This window comes from Bactrocera oleae, chromosome 5, assembly GCF_042242935.1.
Source record: "Bactrocera oleae isolate idBacOlea1 chromosome 5, idBacOlea1, whole genome shotgun sequence".
Lineage (NCBI taxonomy): Eukaryota > Metazoa > Arthropoda > Insecta > Diptera > Tephritidae > Bactrocera > Bactrocera oleae.
In genome coordinates this window covers 2,303,182-2,319,708 of record NC_091539.1, presented here as the reverse complement: position 1 = coordinate 2,319,708, position 16,527 = coordinate 2,303,182, and the positions used below count along the sequence as shown (strand labels likewise).

Here is a 16,527-nt window from a genome sequence, read left to right as displayed (position 1 = left end):
GTAAACAATTAATCACTTTTAGCTATTTACAAACATTCAAAAGGAAAACAGCTTGTGAAAAAAATTGCATAAAATGGTGTGCGGCAATAAATAAATTTATCAGTGTCAATAGCAAGATGGGGTAGCAGATTTTACCGCTTGAACATCCACCCACCTGCCGCCACTCAACTCAATGTTTGTGCCACTAGCTAGGCAGGTTTTCATTGTCACACAGCCCCCGCGCCGAAAACAACTTATGCCGATCGCTGACGACCACAAAGACAAACAGAAACTTACGCTCATACATCACGTTTTATGATCCGTAAACAATTTGCTGTTGCTGTTTTTGTTATTGTGCCTTTCATCGTTAATAACATTGATAAACAAAAATATCCATGTTGCTGTCGTCAAAACAACAAATGCAGCAAGAGTGTTGACAGCGGCTGTCAGCGGCGCTGGCACTTGGCTGACACGACGCATACAAGGTCATTAAGCACCGAGAAAATAAAACGAAAAAATACAAAAATATGCAAAATGATTTTCCGTGTTTATGTGTGCGTGCGCGTGATTGCTTCATTTTCTTATCGATAAGTAATAAAATATACTTTTAGACAATTATAAAAAAGAAATATTTCGATTTATATTTTATACACAAAAACTCGGCATACGGTCGTATTGTATTTGTTTTTGTGCACAACTTTTTCCTGATTTTGATTTTTGTTTTTTGCTTTCGACATTCGTGCACAGCTTCATTCATTTCTCCTGCAGCGCTCCGTCGCCTCATTAAATTTATACTAATCGATTTTCGGTGCGCATCGTAATGCAAAAATATGCGAATTATTTGCAGTCCATAAATTTCGTATTGGATTTTCGCAGGCTTACATTGTACTCGTTGAATAAGTCCAAGAAAAAAATTATAATAAATAAATTATGTATTGGAAAGGAAATGAAGTCATAAATTACTTATTTCGTTAAGAGGAAAAACAAAAGCTGGAGCGCGATTTACACTCATATTTTCCGCCTCTACGATTTTTGTGCAAAAAAGAAACAAAAAACATACAAATAAAAAAATAAAAAAATAAAAAAATAAAAAATACAATATATATAAAAAAAATTAGGAAAAATCCATCAATTACACAGTTTTACTCCAACTTCCATTTAAAATCATTTACAATCAATGAACATGGAAATAAACGTGGCATACTTTTAAGCGTTAAAAAGGTGGTACTTAGCCTGAATGCTAAAAAACAAAATTGTAAGAAAATTATTAAGCAACTAGTTCTTCTCTGGAAAATTACTATACATATTTGTTTAGAATAGGTACTTCAGGAACATGATGACAAAAATTTTACATTTGACCAACAAATCTAAATTACTTGCATTTATTAAAACCTGAACAGGAGAGGATATATTAAGTTTGCCACGAAATTTGTAGCACTTAGAAGAAAATGTCGGAAACCTTGTAAAATATATGTTTAGATGGATAGCGTGACGCGTTAAGCCAATTTAGTTCGTCCCTCTGTCCATTCGTTTGTCTGTATATACGCGAGCTAGTGCCCCCCTTTTTAGAGATCTCAAACTGAAATTTTACATACGTGCTTTTCTCCTCAAGCAGCCACTCATTTATCGCAACCGCCGTTATCGCACCACTATAGCATATAACTGCCATACAAACTGATCAATAACATTCAAGTTCTTATATAGAAAACTTTTTTATTTCACGAGGTATCTTCACGAAATTTGACATAGCTTTTTGTCTAAGAAAACGCTATAGTCTTTGAACATATTATTCAGAGCGTACCACTATAGTGTATAGTTGCCATGCATACTGGCCGATTTAAATCAGCATAAAGATCTTTTTATGCACTTTTATGCTATAAGAAATGCCACTATGAAGGGTATTACAGCTTCGTTGCATGCCGAACTTAAAATTTATTCTTGTTATTTATTTTTGTTGAATTATTAATATACGCATATAATTCAAAAACGACCTATTTGAAGTATACAGCACAATGCACGTTGAATATATAGCATACATTTAGGATTAAAGCAATGAACTTAAAGCTGCTCATGCTTTGAGCATGATTTGTTCAACTATTAAATATGACCATATTATATGCATACATTATTCAATGAAATAGTTTATAAACTAATGTATAGCGCCTAAAAACTGAAATTTGATTGCCATACAGGAAATATGCCACAAGCAAAACCCAAACTTCGCGTCGTTAAGTAAATCCCCGCTAAGTAGTGACTTGCTGACTTAAAACAAGCTGTCAAAATAAAGTTGCCGCTTTGGCTATTGAATATATTGTCTTAAAAAGTACTTGCTTGCCAAAACCACCTGTGCCAAGCGATAAACGCAAACTTGAATTTGCGATTTGGTAACAGTCGACAATGTCATTTACCTGCGGCCTGTCAGCTGCCACTTAAAGTAAGTACACACACACACATATACATATTCTCACTTGCTGACACTCCTCGTTAAACTTTTTGGCCGCGCGCGGCATCGGTAATTTTGGCTTCATTGAAACTCATCGTTGGATTAAGTTCAACTAGTTGAAGACTTGGAGGTGCCCCTAAACTTTGAATAAACAAAATAACGGTAATTTTTGGGTATTTATTGTAGCAGTGATTTTTCGTATATTTTTGTATACTTGAATTTCGAAATATATTAATAATATTATGGCAGCTGTAAAGCGCAGAAAGAAAAATAGTTGTGTTAACACACACACACACCCAAAACCACAACGTTGCCAACTACTTGGTTAAGCAAAGAGTACAAAGAGTAAAGGTATTTTAGCAAGCTTTTTTAGTTATTACACCAGCATAAACCCAGTCCATACACATCATACATGTATGTATGTATGATTTGGAGGTGGAATTGCATAGTACAAAACTTAATGGAAATGCTGTGGCCGAAAAAAAGTTGAAATAATTTATGCAGCCGACTGTGGGAGTCTGTGATATTAACTGTCATGTTAAAAGTGATTAAAATAGCAGCGCACAATAAAAGCTCAGCCCAAAAACGTTATTAAAATCCTAGTGAAAAGGTAGAATAAATACATATACACATAGTCACGCACACATACTCGTTTATGTACATTTGTGTGCGTGTTTATGACCAAATTATTCCCCAATGCTTACAAGTAGTTGAACACAATTTACCGTTATTCTACCTGTTTAATAACATTTTAATTACATTTTGTAACAGAAAATTACTGCAAACAAGTAGGTAAGTCCGCTGATTTAAGCAGGAGGCAGTTATGCATCACACCCCTAAAAGAGCAGCTTCTACAGGTATTTCAAAATTAACAGTGAAGCTATTTGCCGCACTAATAAAAATTCTTTCGGTGCATTTAAGGCAAAGAAGAGGTTAGAAATTTATGTAAGTTCACTTCATTTCACTAATTGATATTTGACGAGTTAGAATGGTGGAAATGGCTATAAATGCTTTTGTAAATATTTTAAATCTGCATATAACAATTAGAAAACAAGAAAAGATAGTTACTTCACCGAAGCTATAATACCCTTCACAAATAGTTACAAAAGGTGGTTTAGGAGAACTTGATTCCGAGCGTTGAGTTTGTACGGCAGCTATATGCTATAGTTTTCCAAACTGAAAAATTTCCACGGAGATTACATTATTGCTTTAGGCATACAACCCAAACCAAATTTCCTGAAGATATCACGTCAAATGGAAAAGTTTTCCATACAAGCACTTGATTCCGATTGTCCAATTTATATGACAGCTATATGCTATAGTGGTGTGGTATCGGCGGTTCCGACAAATGAGCAGCTGCTTGAGGAGAAAAGCACGTTTGTAAAATTTCAGAACGATATCTCAAAAACTGAAGGACTAGTTAGCGTATATACAGTTTGACAGACAGACAGATGGTTATATGTACAAGTATATTTTATAGAGTCTTAGCCGTTTCCTTCTGGATGTTACAAACATCGTGGCAAAGTTAAAATAAGCTGTTCAGGGTATACCTAAGTTTTCTATATAAGAACTGTATTTAAATCGGCAAGTTTGTACGGCGGAAAATTGCAATAATATTCATAATTTTTCGATTATTTTTATAAAATTTTCAATTTTAGAAAGTTGAACAATTACAGTTTTTAAATTTCTAAGCTTTAATACTTAGTTTCATTCCAAAAATGTGTCGAAATCGCAGTGGTTTGGAAATTAAAGAATTTTGGACGCAGCCGTTGGTGGACCGTAACTCTATAAAAATTACAGCAGCAGAATTTAAAGTTTTTGGAAATGTTGGCTGAGTGAACTTGTCATAGAAATAAACGAAATTTTAGTTTTTAAAAATCTGTAAAATTTTAAAATTTAGGATACTATGAAAATTTATAATATTACTTGTAATATAAAATATTGTATATATAATATTTGTTTTTTATATTATATATATTATAATTATATGACTGTTATAAATAATGCTGTATATTAAAAACAACACAAAATAGGACTTACCAATGGCCAGCGCCACATAAACGCAGCGAGCTCTGCGTTTCAGCACAGAAATTATTGCAAGAGACATCATTAAAACGATTCAGTTGAGTTTGCTTTGAGAGGCGAAGGTGAGAAATCCCAACTCAGGCACTGCAACACATTTTTTTTATTCACTTTAATACTTTAATTCACTGAAAATAGAAGAAAGCAACACTTAAGATTAATGAAAAATAAAAAAAAAAAGTTAAAATTTTATATTAAGTTTAAAACAAATTTAAAAAAAAATACAATTTTAGAGTTGCGCTTTTTCACTAAAAAAGCATTTTTTTACTATTTAGAGTTTTTGAAATTATTAAATATACAATAAGTATATAATTTATTAATTTATTTGAATTAAAATTTTCGTTTAATAGTCACAAAATTAGTAAAAATATTTAATAATTTTAGAGCTGGCTTTTTAATTAATATGCAATTTGTTTTATTATATTAATATATACTAATATAATATTGTATATTTGTTAAAAAAATATATTTTTGTATTACTATTTTAATATTTTGATTAAAAAGAACTTTATTTTTTAATAATATTTCGTAATTTTAATGTTTTGATTGAAAAACACATTTTCTAATAATATTTCGTAAGTTCATTGCTGCTCTTTTTCACTAAAATAAAGTTTTTTCACATTTAGAATTATTAAAATGATTAAATACACAATATTTACATAATTTATTTGAATTATTAATATTTTATTTATTTGAACTAAGCAGCAAAATTTTCAATTAATGCGTAAAAAAAGTTGGAAAAAAGATTTCATATTTTTAGTTATTTTTTTTTAACTAAAATACATTTTTTTTTATTTAGAACCATTAAAAAAATTAAATAATATATTTGGTTTAAAAAAAAATTAATATAATTTAATTTATTTATTTATTGTGTACTTTTCTGTTTTTGGGTTTTTTTATGAAGGTTGTTTCTTAACTACGCAATCAAAAATATTTTCAAAAATATTTTTAATTTTAGTTAGAAAGAATAGTTAGTATTATATATAAATATTTTTTTTTTTAGAATTAGGTTTTTTTAACTAAAATAATTTTATTTATATTTAAAATTACTAAATTTATTAAAAAAAAATTAAATAATATATTTGATTTAAAAAAAAATATAATTTAATTTATTTATTTATTGTGTACTAATTCTTTTTTTGGCGTTTTTTTATGAAGGTTATTTCTTGACTACGCAAGCAAAAATATTTTCAAAAATACTTTTAATTTTAGTTAGTATTATATATATATATATTTTTTTAGAGTTGGGTTTTTTTAAGTAAAATAAATTTTTTTATATTTAAATTTATTAAAAAAATTAAATAATATATTTGAATAAAAAAAAAATATTATTTAATTTATTTATTTATTTTGTACTTTCTTTTTTTTTTTTTATGCAGATCACTTTATAATTACGCAAGCAAAAATATTTTTAATTTTCTTTCTCTTATTTTTTGCTTTTTCGTTAATTTCCGCTAGCAATTATGTTTTTTGTAAACACCACAACGTTTAGTCAGAAATTTTTTCGCAAATTGCTTCAACAACCATTATAATAATAAATTAAATCATCAATTACTTTTTTAAAATTCTTATATCGCCCATTATATGCGCTTTTCACAAATTCTACAAAGTGTTAATTATAAATAATTAATTATAATTATTTCACAGCGTTTGCCAAGTTATCCAAAAATATATATGCAAGTAATAGTGGATAGATAAAATATAAGAATTTTCTTTCGCACAAATATTGGCAAAATTTTCGCATTTCTGCCGACACACACACATGTACAAGTACACATGCAGTTTGAATTTAGCTGCCAATTTGAATGATTCTTTATTAGCACGCACACATATATAGGCAGCCAGCGACAGCGTAATTGACGGCAACAATATGTAATATTACTTAGAAGTTGAATGAAATTTGATGAACACACACACAAACACAACCAATAGTTTGTTATATATATTTTTATTGATCAGCAAATATGCAAGTGAATTCTATAATTATTTCCTTAAATTTAATGCTTCTCGAGCGACTTGAAATGCCGATTTGCACACACAATTACAATACAACAATTTCGCCACATTTCGTTTGCATCACCGGTCGCCGGGAAATACTCGCACACACACGCAATCGCTATTAAAACAAACGCACAGCGTCGCTTGCTGCAGCCGCTACCCCCCGCACAAAAAGTAATCATGGAAATTATGTTACTGGCACAACGAAAAAAAACAAAAACACAAACAAACTGCGCTAAAACTGTGCAGCTATTTACACACACACATGCATGAACGCAGCGGTAAAATAATTGTTTATGTATTTATTGTGAAGTGAGCGCTGCGCGGCTGCTCGCCGGCTCATCTGCAAGATATCGCCTGTGTTGCCAGCAAATAATCACATCAACGGCAACATTTTATAAACTACAGCGTGCCGCATAAACACACACACGCATACATGCAAATGATGTTTTGCACGCACAAATCGCTGATTTGTTTTAAGATTTTTTTTGGACTGTGCTATTTTTAAAAATTTATAAAGCATTTTTGTTTAGAATAATTTTTCGCAACTATTTTTATTTTTGTTCTTGTTGTAGGAATCATTTTCTAAATACTATGCAAAGCCATTTTATTTGCTTGTAGTCTGTTTTTAAGCTTTACAGCAGCACTCAATTGTTGTTTATGAACTTTTTTGATTTGTAAATAATTTTTTATGTGTTTTTAATTTTTTTTCTATTGCTGCTGAGACTTTTTTATTTGTTTTATTTTTGTATTTTTTTGATAACTTTTCTTTGTATTTTTTTTAAATTTTGTAATTTTTTTGAAAGTTTTTTTTTAATTTTTTTGTAATATCTTTTTTATTTTTTTTTTTGTAGTATAAAAAAAAATATTATTTGTATATATTTTTAAACTTCAATTTTTTTTAATTTTTTTGTACGTTTTTTATTTTTTGTAATTTCTTTTTAATTTTTTTTTTTTGTAGTATAAAATAAAATATTATTTGTATATATTTTTAAACTTCAATTTTTTTGAATTTTTTTTGTAAGTTTTTTTTTTAATATTTTTGTAATATCTTTTTTATTTTTTTGTACTTTTTTTAATTTATTTTTAAACTATTTGTATATATTTTTAAACTTTAATTATTTTTATTTCCGTTTTTTGGATTTTGTTTATATTTGCTAGATTAACGATTTTTTTTATCAAAAATGTATGTATTTAACAGTTTACAATTTTTTATATATTTTATTTTTAGACATCACTATTGAAAGCAGCTTGTGAAATATTTCTTTTGTATTTTGTTTTCATAAATTAAATCTAAAACCAAGGCTACACACCTGGAAATATTAGTTCAGGTATTTAGTTAAAAAAGTAATCTCTCAAGAATAAACCTAAAAACATAGAAGAAGTCCTAGAGATAGAGAAATCAAAATAAAATTGGAGTAAAAGAAAGCTCAAAGGTTGGCAACACTTAGCAAAAACTTGCTGAAAGTCACTCAGCGAAGTGCGAAAAAAATCGACAACATTTTTTAAACTGTCATGCTGAAAAGCAGTCTCTCCGCGAGAGATATTTCAGTTGATTGAGAACACAATCACCTGCAGTAGTATATGTACCGTCTAACCTCACCAATCAATGTCAAGTAAGTTGTATAGAAAGTTGCACCCGAAAATAACACTGACAGTTTGGCATGGAGTTTCCAACACGCACTACAACAAGTATAGAAAGTTCGAGCAGCAGCGCTGGCGAACGCTGCAAGCAACGCAGTATTTTTGAAAAGTGGAAGCTTAGCAAAATATTTGAAGAATGTGACTAAAATAGTTTAATCTTGCGAAAAACCGGTAAACAAAACATTATACTAAATATTTAAACAAGCAATTGTTTACATTTCAAAAACTGAATGATTCGCCAACAAGAATATTTCAATATTTAACGGTTGTTCTATGGGTATTTGAGAATGATTGAATGCCGAAATGAAAGTGTGAGGGTGGTACGCACTTTGACTGGAAAATATCAATTAAATTATTTAATCTAAACAATTTGAAAATGTAATAGTTTTAGAATTGGTATTGCCACCTAATATTTAATTTAAATATTTGCAGGTTTTAGGGCTTGTGGTTTATATAAAAATGAATAAATACAAAAGAAATTTAAAAAAGTGCATAACTCTTTTTAGTTTTTCAGAGTTGCTACTTATGCATTTTTGTAATTGAAAATCGAAGAAAATAAATATGTGACTATGGCAATCTATATGCACATATAAATACATAAGTTTTAAAAACTGATTTTCCACTGATTTTTATTAAGTTTTGGAGTTAGTAAATGAAAAGATGCATTAAAATTAAAAAAGAATTTTTTTTAAATTTATTTTCCAGTTATATATTAGTGCACAGTTGCCACTTAACTTTTTTTCAATAAAATTAATATAAACTTTTTGAGTTACTTGCGAAAAGTTGCAAAAAACCAATAAGACTTTCAGAAAAATTGTTTTTTTCAGTTATATTTGAAACCAAGGTTGCCACTTAACTTTTTTTCTTAATTTTTTTTATTAACTTTTGGGGTTACTAAGCAAAAGGTGCATGAAAATGTAAAAATACTTGCAAAAAATTGATTTTCCAGTTATATTTGAGAGCAAGTTTGCCACTTAACTTTTTTTCAACAATTTTTTTCATTAATTTTTTGAGTTACTAAGCGACAAGTTGCATGAAATGGAAAATATTTTCAAAAAATTCATTTTCCAATTATATTTTATAGCGGTGTTGCCACTTAACTTTTTTTCAATATTTTTTTATTTATTATTTTTTGGTGTTTCTAAGAAAAATGGACATAAAAATAAAAAATATGCGCTTTTAAAAATGTATTTATTAATGTTTTAAAGCCCAAAGTAGAGTTTAAGAATGGTCACCCACCAAAAGTGAAAATTAATTAAATAATTTAAGCAACTAATAAAATGTGAGCAATAAACATTATGGTTTATAAAAAATACAGTAGTGACATGTTTCATATAACTAACTATTCAAATTAAGAATATTTTTTACGCAAAAAAATCTTAAACGAAAAACCGGAACTTTAGGCAACGCAAAGCACAAAAATTTACTGGAGAGCTGCCAATTGTGTAATAGTTTGTTCAAGCATCCCTGTTTGAGTTGTACAATTTACAGTTACAGTTAATAGCCAAAATATTTTCTCTACTCTCTATGGTTTGATGCCAATTGATTGACGAGTCACCCAAAAAACAAGCGCCAGAACATCTTAAATATTTGGTTTGCATCTGTATGAGATTTTTATTGTTATTCCTTTATACAATATATTGCGCCTCTCTATTACCGTTAACCAATTCTTAATTGATCTGTTAGCTCTTAGGCAATAAAACAATAAACAATTGATTGAATATTTGGGTGCTATTGATTGATTGAATTATTTATGGCGGAATTTGAAAGAAATCAACTAACAGCGTTCACATGCCGAATGTGATATGTGTACCATATAGTTAAACAAAAACTAAAGAGCGAGCATGGCAATTGGAAGAGACGCAGCAGGAACGCAATTTGTCTAATGATAGCGTTTGTGAGTGTGTAAGTGGAAGCGTGTTGAACCAAAATAAGCGATTAAGTAATAAAACTTTTGCTTGCTCTTGGTAACTTGCTTTTTTTATAATTTATGCTGCTTTATCATCTTCTTAATTACAACTAAATAATAGACACGCATTTCTAATGAGGAAACACGCAGTGCTCGTTGAAGCAAACATTAAAAGATTAAGAATTTCGTCGCCATCTACGCGTGCTTGTGTTCGACAAATATGTTGACTGAACCACTGGGTACTTTTAAGATGTTATAATCACTTGTGAATTTCAAAATAATTTAGGTATTTTGCATGTAAATTTCGTATGTGCATATATTTGAGAATATGCTCTGAATTCTCTTTGATGTTGATCTGGCAAATAGTTTCGGATATATTAGCGTATTTTAAGAAAATAATTCTTCTTGCAACACTGTTTTCAGCGACGGTAAGTAAAATTTCTGCGAAACGTTTAGATCAATCGATTTGAAATTTTCACACTACCTTCTTAAATACCATATTTTTGTCAGGCAATAATAAGAGATTATTAATAATAAATTTTTGAGCCAGCTGTAATTGTAAATTTTTCTACAAAAAACTACGAAAAAAAAAATTTTTGGGTAAAATTTGTAGTTTATAAAAATATAAGAAAATTTTTGAAAAAAAAAAAATTTTTAACATCTCACTTTTAAATTTCGAGTTAAAATTTTTATTTCGTAAAAGTTTTTTGATAAGTGTTCTAGAAGCTGTAGAGAGTATTTTTTCTGGCCAATTAATAGTTATCGACTTAAAAAAAATTTTTGGGGCATTATTGGAGTTTTAAAAAAAACCCTTAAGCGACAACATTCTTTCCTTAAGCGTTAAAATAAATTTCGAGTCAAAAACCTTCAAATTCGGTAATTTTTGTAAAAATGTGAAGAGTATCCATATTTAGTTAAAAAGTGAGTGGGCCGCCTCTAGATGTTTTTTTCGCCCCACTCTAGCAAACAGTTAAATAAAGAGAGCAGATCATTAGGCATTAACAGCTCAAGTACAAACTTTATGCACTGACAATTAAGTAAAACTGCCGTCGCTGGCGAACCGATAGTAAATTGAAAGACAATTTGACTGCCACTTGACTATGCTATCTTTATTATAAACATTTGCTTCAGGTTTGCTCTTTTCAGTTGGCTAATAGACAAAAATAATGTTAATATTTTCCACACACACCCAAACCGACGAGTACTTCACAGTTTATTAAGTATGGCAATCTTTTTAGCAGAATGACCTAATGAGAATTAATATCTGCATTGCCTCTAGGCATTTGCTTTGGGAAAGTGGCACTTATTGTACGAGTAATTCGGCGGAAGCTGGCATGCAGTCAGTTATAGGCTATAATCAAACACACTTAAATATTTTTTTGTTATGGCCGCAGATGCTACTCAAGTAATAAAAGGAAAATACGTAAACATCGGCTCCAAAGAAGCTAAAATACGCTACGCAGGTGCATTTCTCAAAGCATAAAAATCTCTTATAATACTCTTCATAAACCGTAAGCAATCAAGTGTTAAGGATTGGCACATATTGAAGAGAATACGTGACCAACCAAGTGCGTAACTACCACTAATTGGAACCGGGGTTTAACAGACGGCATATACAGAAAATATTTCAGACATGAGGAAGATTGGTTCGAAGACGGCTTCAGTTTTTTTATAACTATTCAAGTCACGAATAGACAATATAAATACTTGTAGTACGAGAAGTCTGACCAAATGTCTGGCAGAGTCAGGTTAGGTAAGGTTAGTTGACTGATCCCACAGCATTGCGGGGAGATCACACAAATCCACGATTCATCACCTGTCAGAATGTCATCGATGCACTGTTGCTGAGTTAAGCCACGTTGACAGTTAATGCCATTTTTTGGCCGAGCTGCATATTTTAAGTTACTGTAGGCAAAACAAATAGCGCTCGTGTATGTCGAAACGTTCTGTGTATGGTATAACAACAAAAATGTAAAACTTTACGATAAAGTTGTGAGTTGCCAGATTGCTACACTAAGCTTGCCAAATCCTGAAATATAAAAGGCAACCTACCTACGCATTTTTGCCAAGATTTTTTGAAGCAAAATTTTTTCAACCACACACATACACAAACCAACTAACTGTTTGTGTTAATTTATATGACGCGTGTTTTTATAAGCAAAACGACAGCAACTCGTACGTCGTAAATATAAAACAGCTTCCCCAGCGAAGCTGAAACGGAACAAGCATCTGATTTCTATATTTGCCTTACCCGCTGCGCATTGCCGCGCGGCTATCACAACGCGGCAACTTAAATTCAATTATTTTAACGCTATCTTGTTGCTAGATTTGCACACACACATTTATGTAGATATGTATACCAGGTAAAATATGTAGGTTGGTATTTCTATTTTTCGCCCACTTCGCGCAATAAAGTAAAATGTTTTTCGCCGCTTCGCCGACCGGTATTTAGCTGCCTGGACCTAATTAATGATTAGGCATTCCTAATTTAAATTGCGAGTCTGCCTCGCCCAACGTTAGTCCTCGTTCGCTTGGCCTTTGCGACAACGTAAGTAGTTATTTTTGGTTAAGACGTAATTGACAACAACCACAGCGATGAACGCAGGAATTATTTGGTGTATTTGGCGCTTCATCTATGCGTGTGTGTGTGTCTTCATTTTTATGGTATGTTAATAAAGTTGATTTAACAAAACATTTAACTTGCGCTGCCGACGTCACGAAAAAATCAAAAATGCAACAAAACTATTTAAATGTTTGTTTCAAATTGCTTGCTGAATTGTTTTTGAAGTTAATTTAAATATTTTAGTTGTGAAAGTGGCTTTCGAATGGAAAATTTATGCAATTAGATATTTTTTCTAAACATTTTAAGAATTTGCCAAGTCATCAACAATATTTTGGTGCTCTAAATCTTACGAGTATTTTTATCAGTACTGTAAGGTAGGGCCAAGTTCCGGTGTAACCGTACATTTTATACGCTTACAACTTGCCAATATCAAAGCTGGCTAAATACCTTCAGGCGTTTGTGAAATTTTATATAAAAAAATGTAGCGAAAGGTTTTAATTTCATTTTTCGATGAAAGCTTGAATGGATTACCATACAATTTTTTTTAATTTCGAACGTCATAGACTCACGTAGTTTTAACGCTATATTTTACTTCCCGTGAGCGTAAATTGTATTAAAATCAGCCTCAAATGAGATATACATATGTATATGACATAAACTCAAGCGTAGTGGCTAAATTCATTATATAAAGTTGATGTGAAAAACGTCAACCAGAGTATCGTAACTCTTTATACAATATTAGGGATATGAGGCTTAGGCCAATTCCATTCATATTCGGTGGTAAGCCACATAATTTTCAAGAAAACTTGTCCACTCAATTTCATTAAAATATCATATATTTTGACCAACCTAAACAGTTTAAAGTCAGGCTGAAAGTCGGAAATCATAGCATAGAATATATTGAGACAAAGAAATGGACAATGATTGCATTAGTTTTTGATATTGTTTAGGTATACTTGAGAACTTATTTTCAAGCAATTTTATAAATAGTAAATAAATATATATATATATAATATATGGAGCAAAGTCAGCCATATGTTTGAAAATCCCGAATATCAGCTATATGGGAGCTAAGGCTAGTTTTCACTCGAATTTGTCAATTTTAGGCACAAAGCTACACTGTTATTAGAAAAACATGCTCTTTTAATTTCATTCAAATAACTAGCACATTGGCCGATATATGCGGTATAATGTCAACTAGAAGTTCGAAAATATTCATATTAGGTGTATGAGGGTTAAGGAATGTATTGATCCGATTCAACCCATATTTGACGCAAGGGTATATTATTATCAAAGAAACATTTTCACCGAATTTCAATAATATATCTTACAGATTGACGCAGTTACTTTTTCGAATGTCTAGGTTAAGTTTATCACGTTTTGGATATATCAAAATCGATTACCACTAACTATTGAAAAAATAGCGCGAACTTAGTTGTGCACCAAATAACTCGTTTATTTTTTAGGTGATACAAACAACTGTTAGCTGAAGAAAACTATTTTGCTCTGTAGCAACATGTTGCAGAAGTATAAAAATACATTTTTTCTTTTCTTTTTTTCTTTTTCACAACTTTATAACATTTTTTGCATAAATGCCTTTTCAGGCGAATTTGCATAAAACATTTCGCTACTTTTTTGCATTGCTTTAACGATTTTCAAATATTTTCACTAGCAGCTGAAATGTAAGCAATGTTTTCCTGTCAGTCTACAAACCACATTAAAGTGAAATTAAAAATGTTGCCTACATCTAGGCATATATTTGAACAAACGCATACAGCCAATACGACGAAACGACGAATTCCGTATTATTGTTGTTGAGCAAAGCACAGAACTTAAGAAAAATTAACTGCTGCAGCAATTCGACAAGTTGTCAAAAATTTTGTTGTTTTATGGCAGAATGGTTTGTCAAAGGTTATCAAAGGAAATACTGACAGACGATTTATGTTCCACATACGCCTACATATCTACTTGAAAACTAGAACTAAATTTAAAAAAAATAGAAATCTCATTAATAATAACTCTTATGACGCAAGCTTTGCAAAAAGCAATTTATTATTTACCTAAACAACCTTAAAGTCATTAAAATGGCACTTGTTGACTATATTAAAGGTGCGGAAACCCTACGGAATGAAGTGGAATTGACAAATGATGTGCAAAGACCGGATCTTCACTAAATTATATGTGCATACATAAACGTTAGTGTGGATGGTTAGAATATAAAGGATTTAGGAAGGTTTATAAAGACTTTGCGCGTTTCACAGCCAACTATTTTGTGATTTCCATAAGTGATTTTAGATGCGAGTAAGTCAAATTTACGCTCTTGTACAAATTTATTTTGATGTCGTGTAATAAAAATGTTCATAAAAGATAAAAGGAATACAAAATATTTGCCAAGCAACACCATTGAACCTTTTCATATTGTTAGACAAGCTGTCACTTGCCAAAAAAAGGGTTTACGGTAGAGTCATTAATAAGTGGGGTACATTTGGCCGACATGTCAAATATCAAATAGACAAATTTAAATATACAAAGAAGTTCAAGAACTCGCACACAACCTAAATGTTTTTTTTTTTGTTTGCTTATTTTATTGCGTAGTTTGCGACGTGAAGGCTTAGCAGGCGCAAATCTTTTTGTGATTATGTAACGTTTCTGTGTGGTGACACGTTTTCCTGCACAAGTGATGCATGTTAAATGCTTTTCAAAAAGTTCACTTTTTATACCCTGAACAGGGTATATTAGGTTTGTCACGAAGTTTGTAACACCCAGCAGGAGACATCGGAGACTCTATAATATATATACATAAATGATCAGCATGATGAGCAGAGTTGATTTAGACATGCCTGTCGATCTGTCTGTATATATACAAACTAGTGTCCTTTTCTCAAACTTCATACAAACTGAACAATCTGAATCAAGTGCTTGTATGGAAAACTTTTTTATTTGACGAAGTATCTTCACGAAATTAGACATGACTTATTGTATAAGGCAAAAATATATTCTCCGTAGAAATTGTCTAGATCAGATCACTATATCATATAGCTGCCATACAAATTGAACGATCGGAATCAAGTGCTTGTAAGGAGCCTTTGTATTTATGAAGGGTATTATAGCTTCGAATTTAACGGTTTTTTTTTACTACATTTTGGTAAAATCTTAGCAACATGTCATTAATCAACTGTATGGAAGAAGTTGGATAACACGCATCATTTAGGTGTGAGCAACCAAGAAAGAGTTGAGAAAGATTGATAGAAAAAATTTTCAAATAAAAGTTTCGCAAAATATTGCCGCAATTTTTTTATATTTAGATAATTTATATTTATATAAGAAAAGTTTTGAATAAAATAAGTTTATATAAAAAAATAAATTAATAAAACGCCTTAAAATTTCATTTTGTATAATACATATAAATTGATGTTTTTGTGCATTAAATTTTAGAATAGCTAATCATTTAATAATAAAATAGTAGAGCACTGAAAGCTACAACAAAATACAAAAACATAATCTACTCTTGTGTTAGCTCGAAATTTACGCAGCAATCAAAATGCCATTTATGTCAGTGTGTCTGTTTATCCTTTAAGGCTAATCATTATGATACCATTAGCATACTTTTAGGCAACCAACGGAAATTTTATTACCACACTTCAGGCATGAACGCTCAAAGACAATTATTTGCGCGCTAACGCATATATTTAGCTGTGCATTATTAACATTCTCATAAAGTGAACGTTTTTCTTAAAAGCGTCATAAATCTGAATTTCTTTTATCTTTTTGAGCAACAGATATTGAATTTGCGCAGTTGTTGTGGACAAAAATTATGTGGCCATAAAAAGCAAGTGAACAACTTAAAAAGTTGCCTAAAATAACGGCTATTATTTACTCGAAAACAACATATTTGGTGAATATCGCCTA

The 16,527-nt window shown here is 30.4% G+C and overlaps 1 protein-coding gene across 1 annotated transcript in view; it reads right to left on the bottom strand.

Annotated features, from left to right (window-relative positions):
• Lgr4 (Leucine-rich repeat-containing G protein-coupled receptor 4) overlaps nt 1–16,527 on the bottom strand; it is a 57,629-nt gene that overhangs the window by 35,588 nt on the left and 5,514 nt on the right. The window contains exon 2 of the mRNA XM_014237534.3: nt 4,463–4,632. Coding sequence (XP_014093009.2) covers nt 4,463–4,532 — 70 coding nt within the window. The 5' untranslated portion in view covers nt 4,533–4,632. The remainder of the gene's footprint in view (nt 1–4,462; nt 4,633–16,527) is intronic.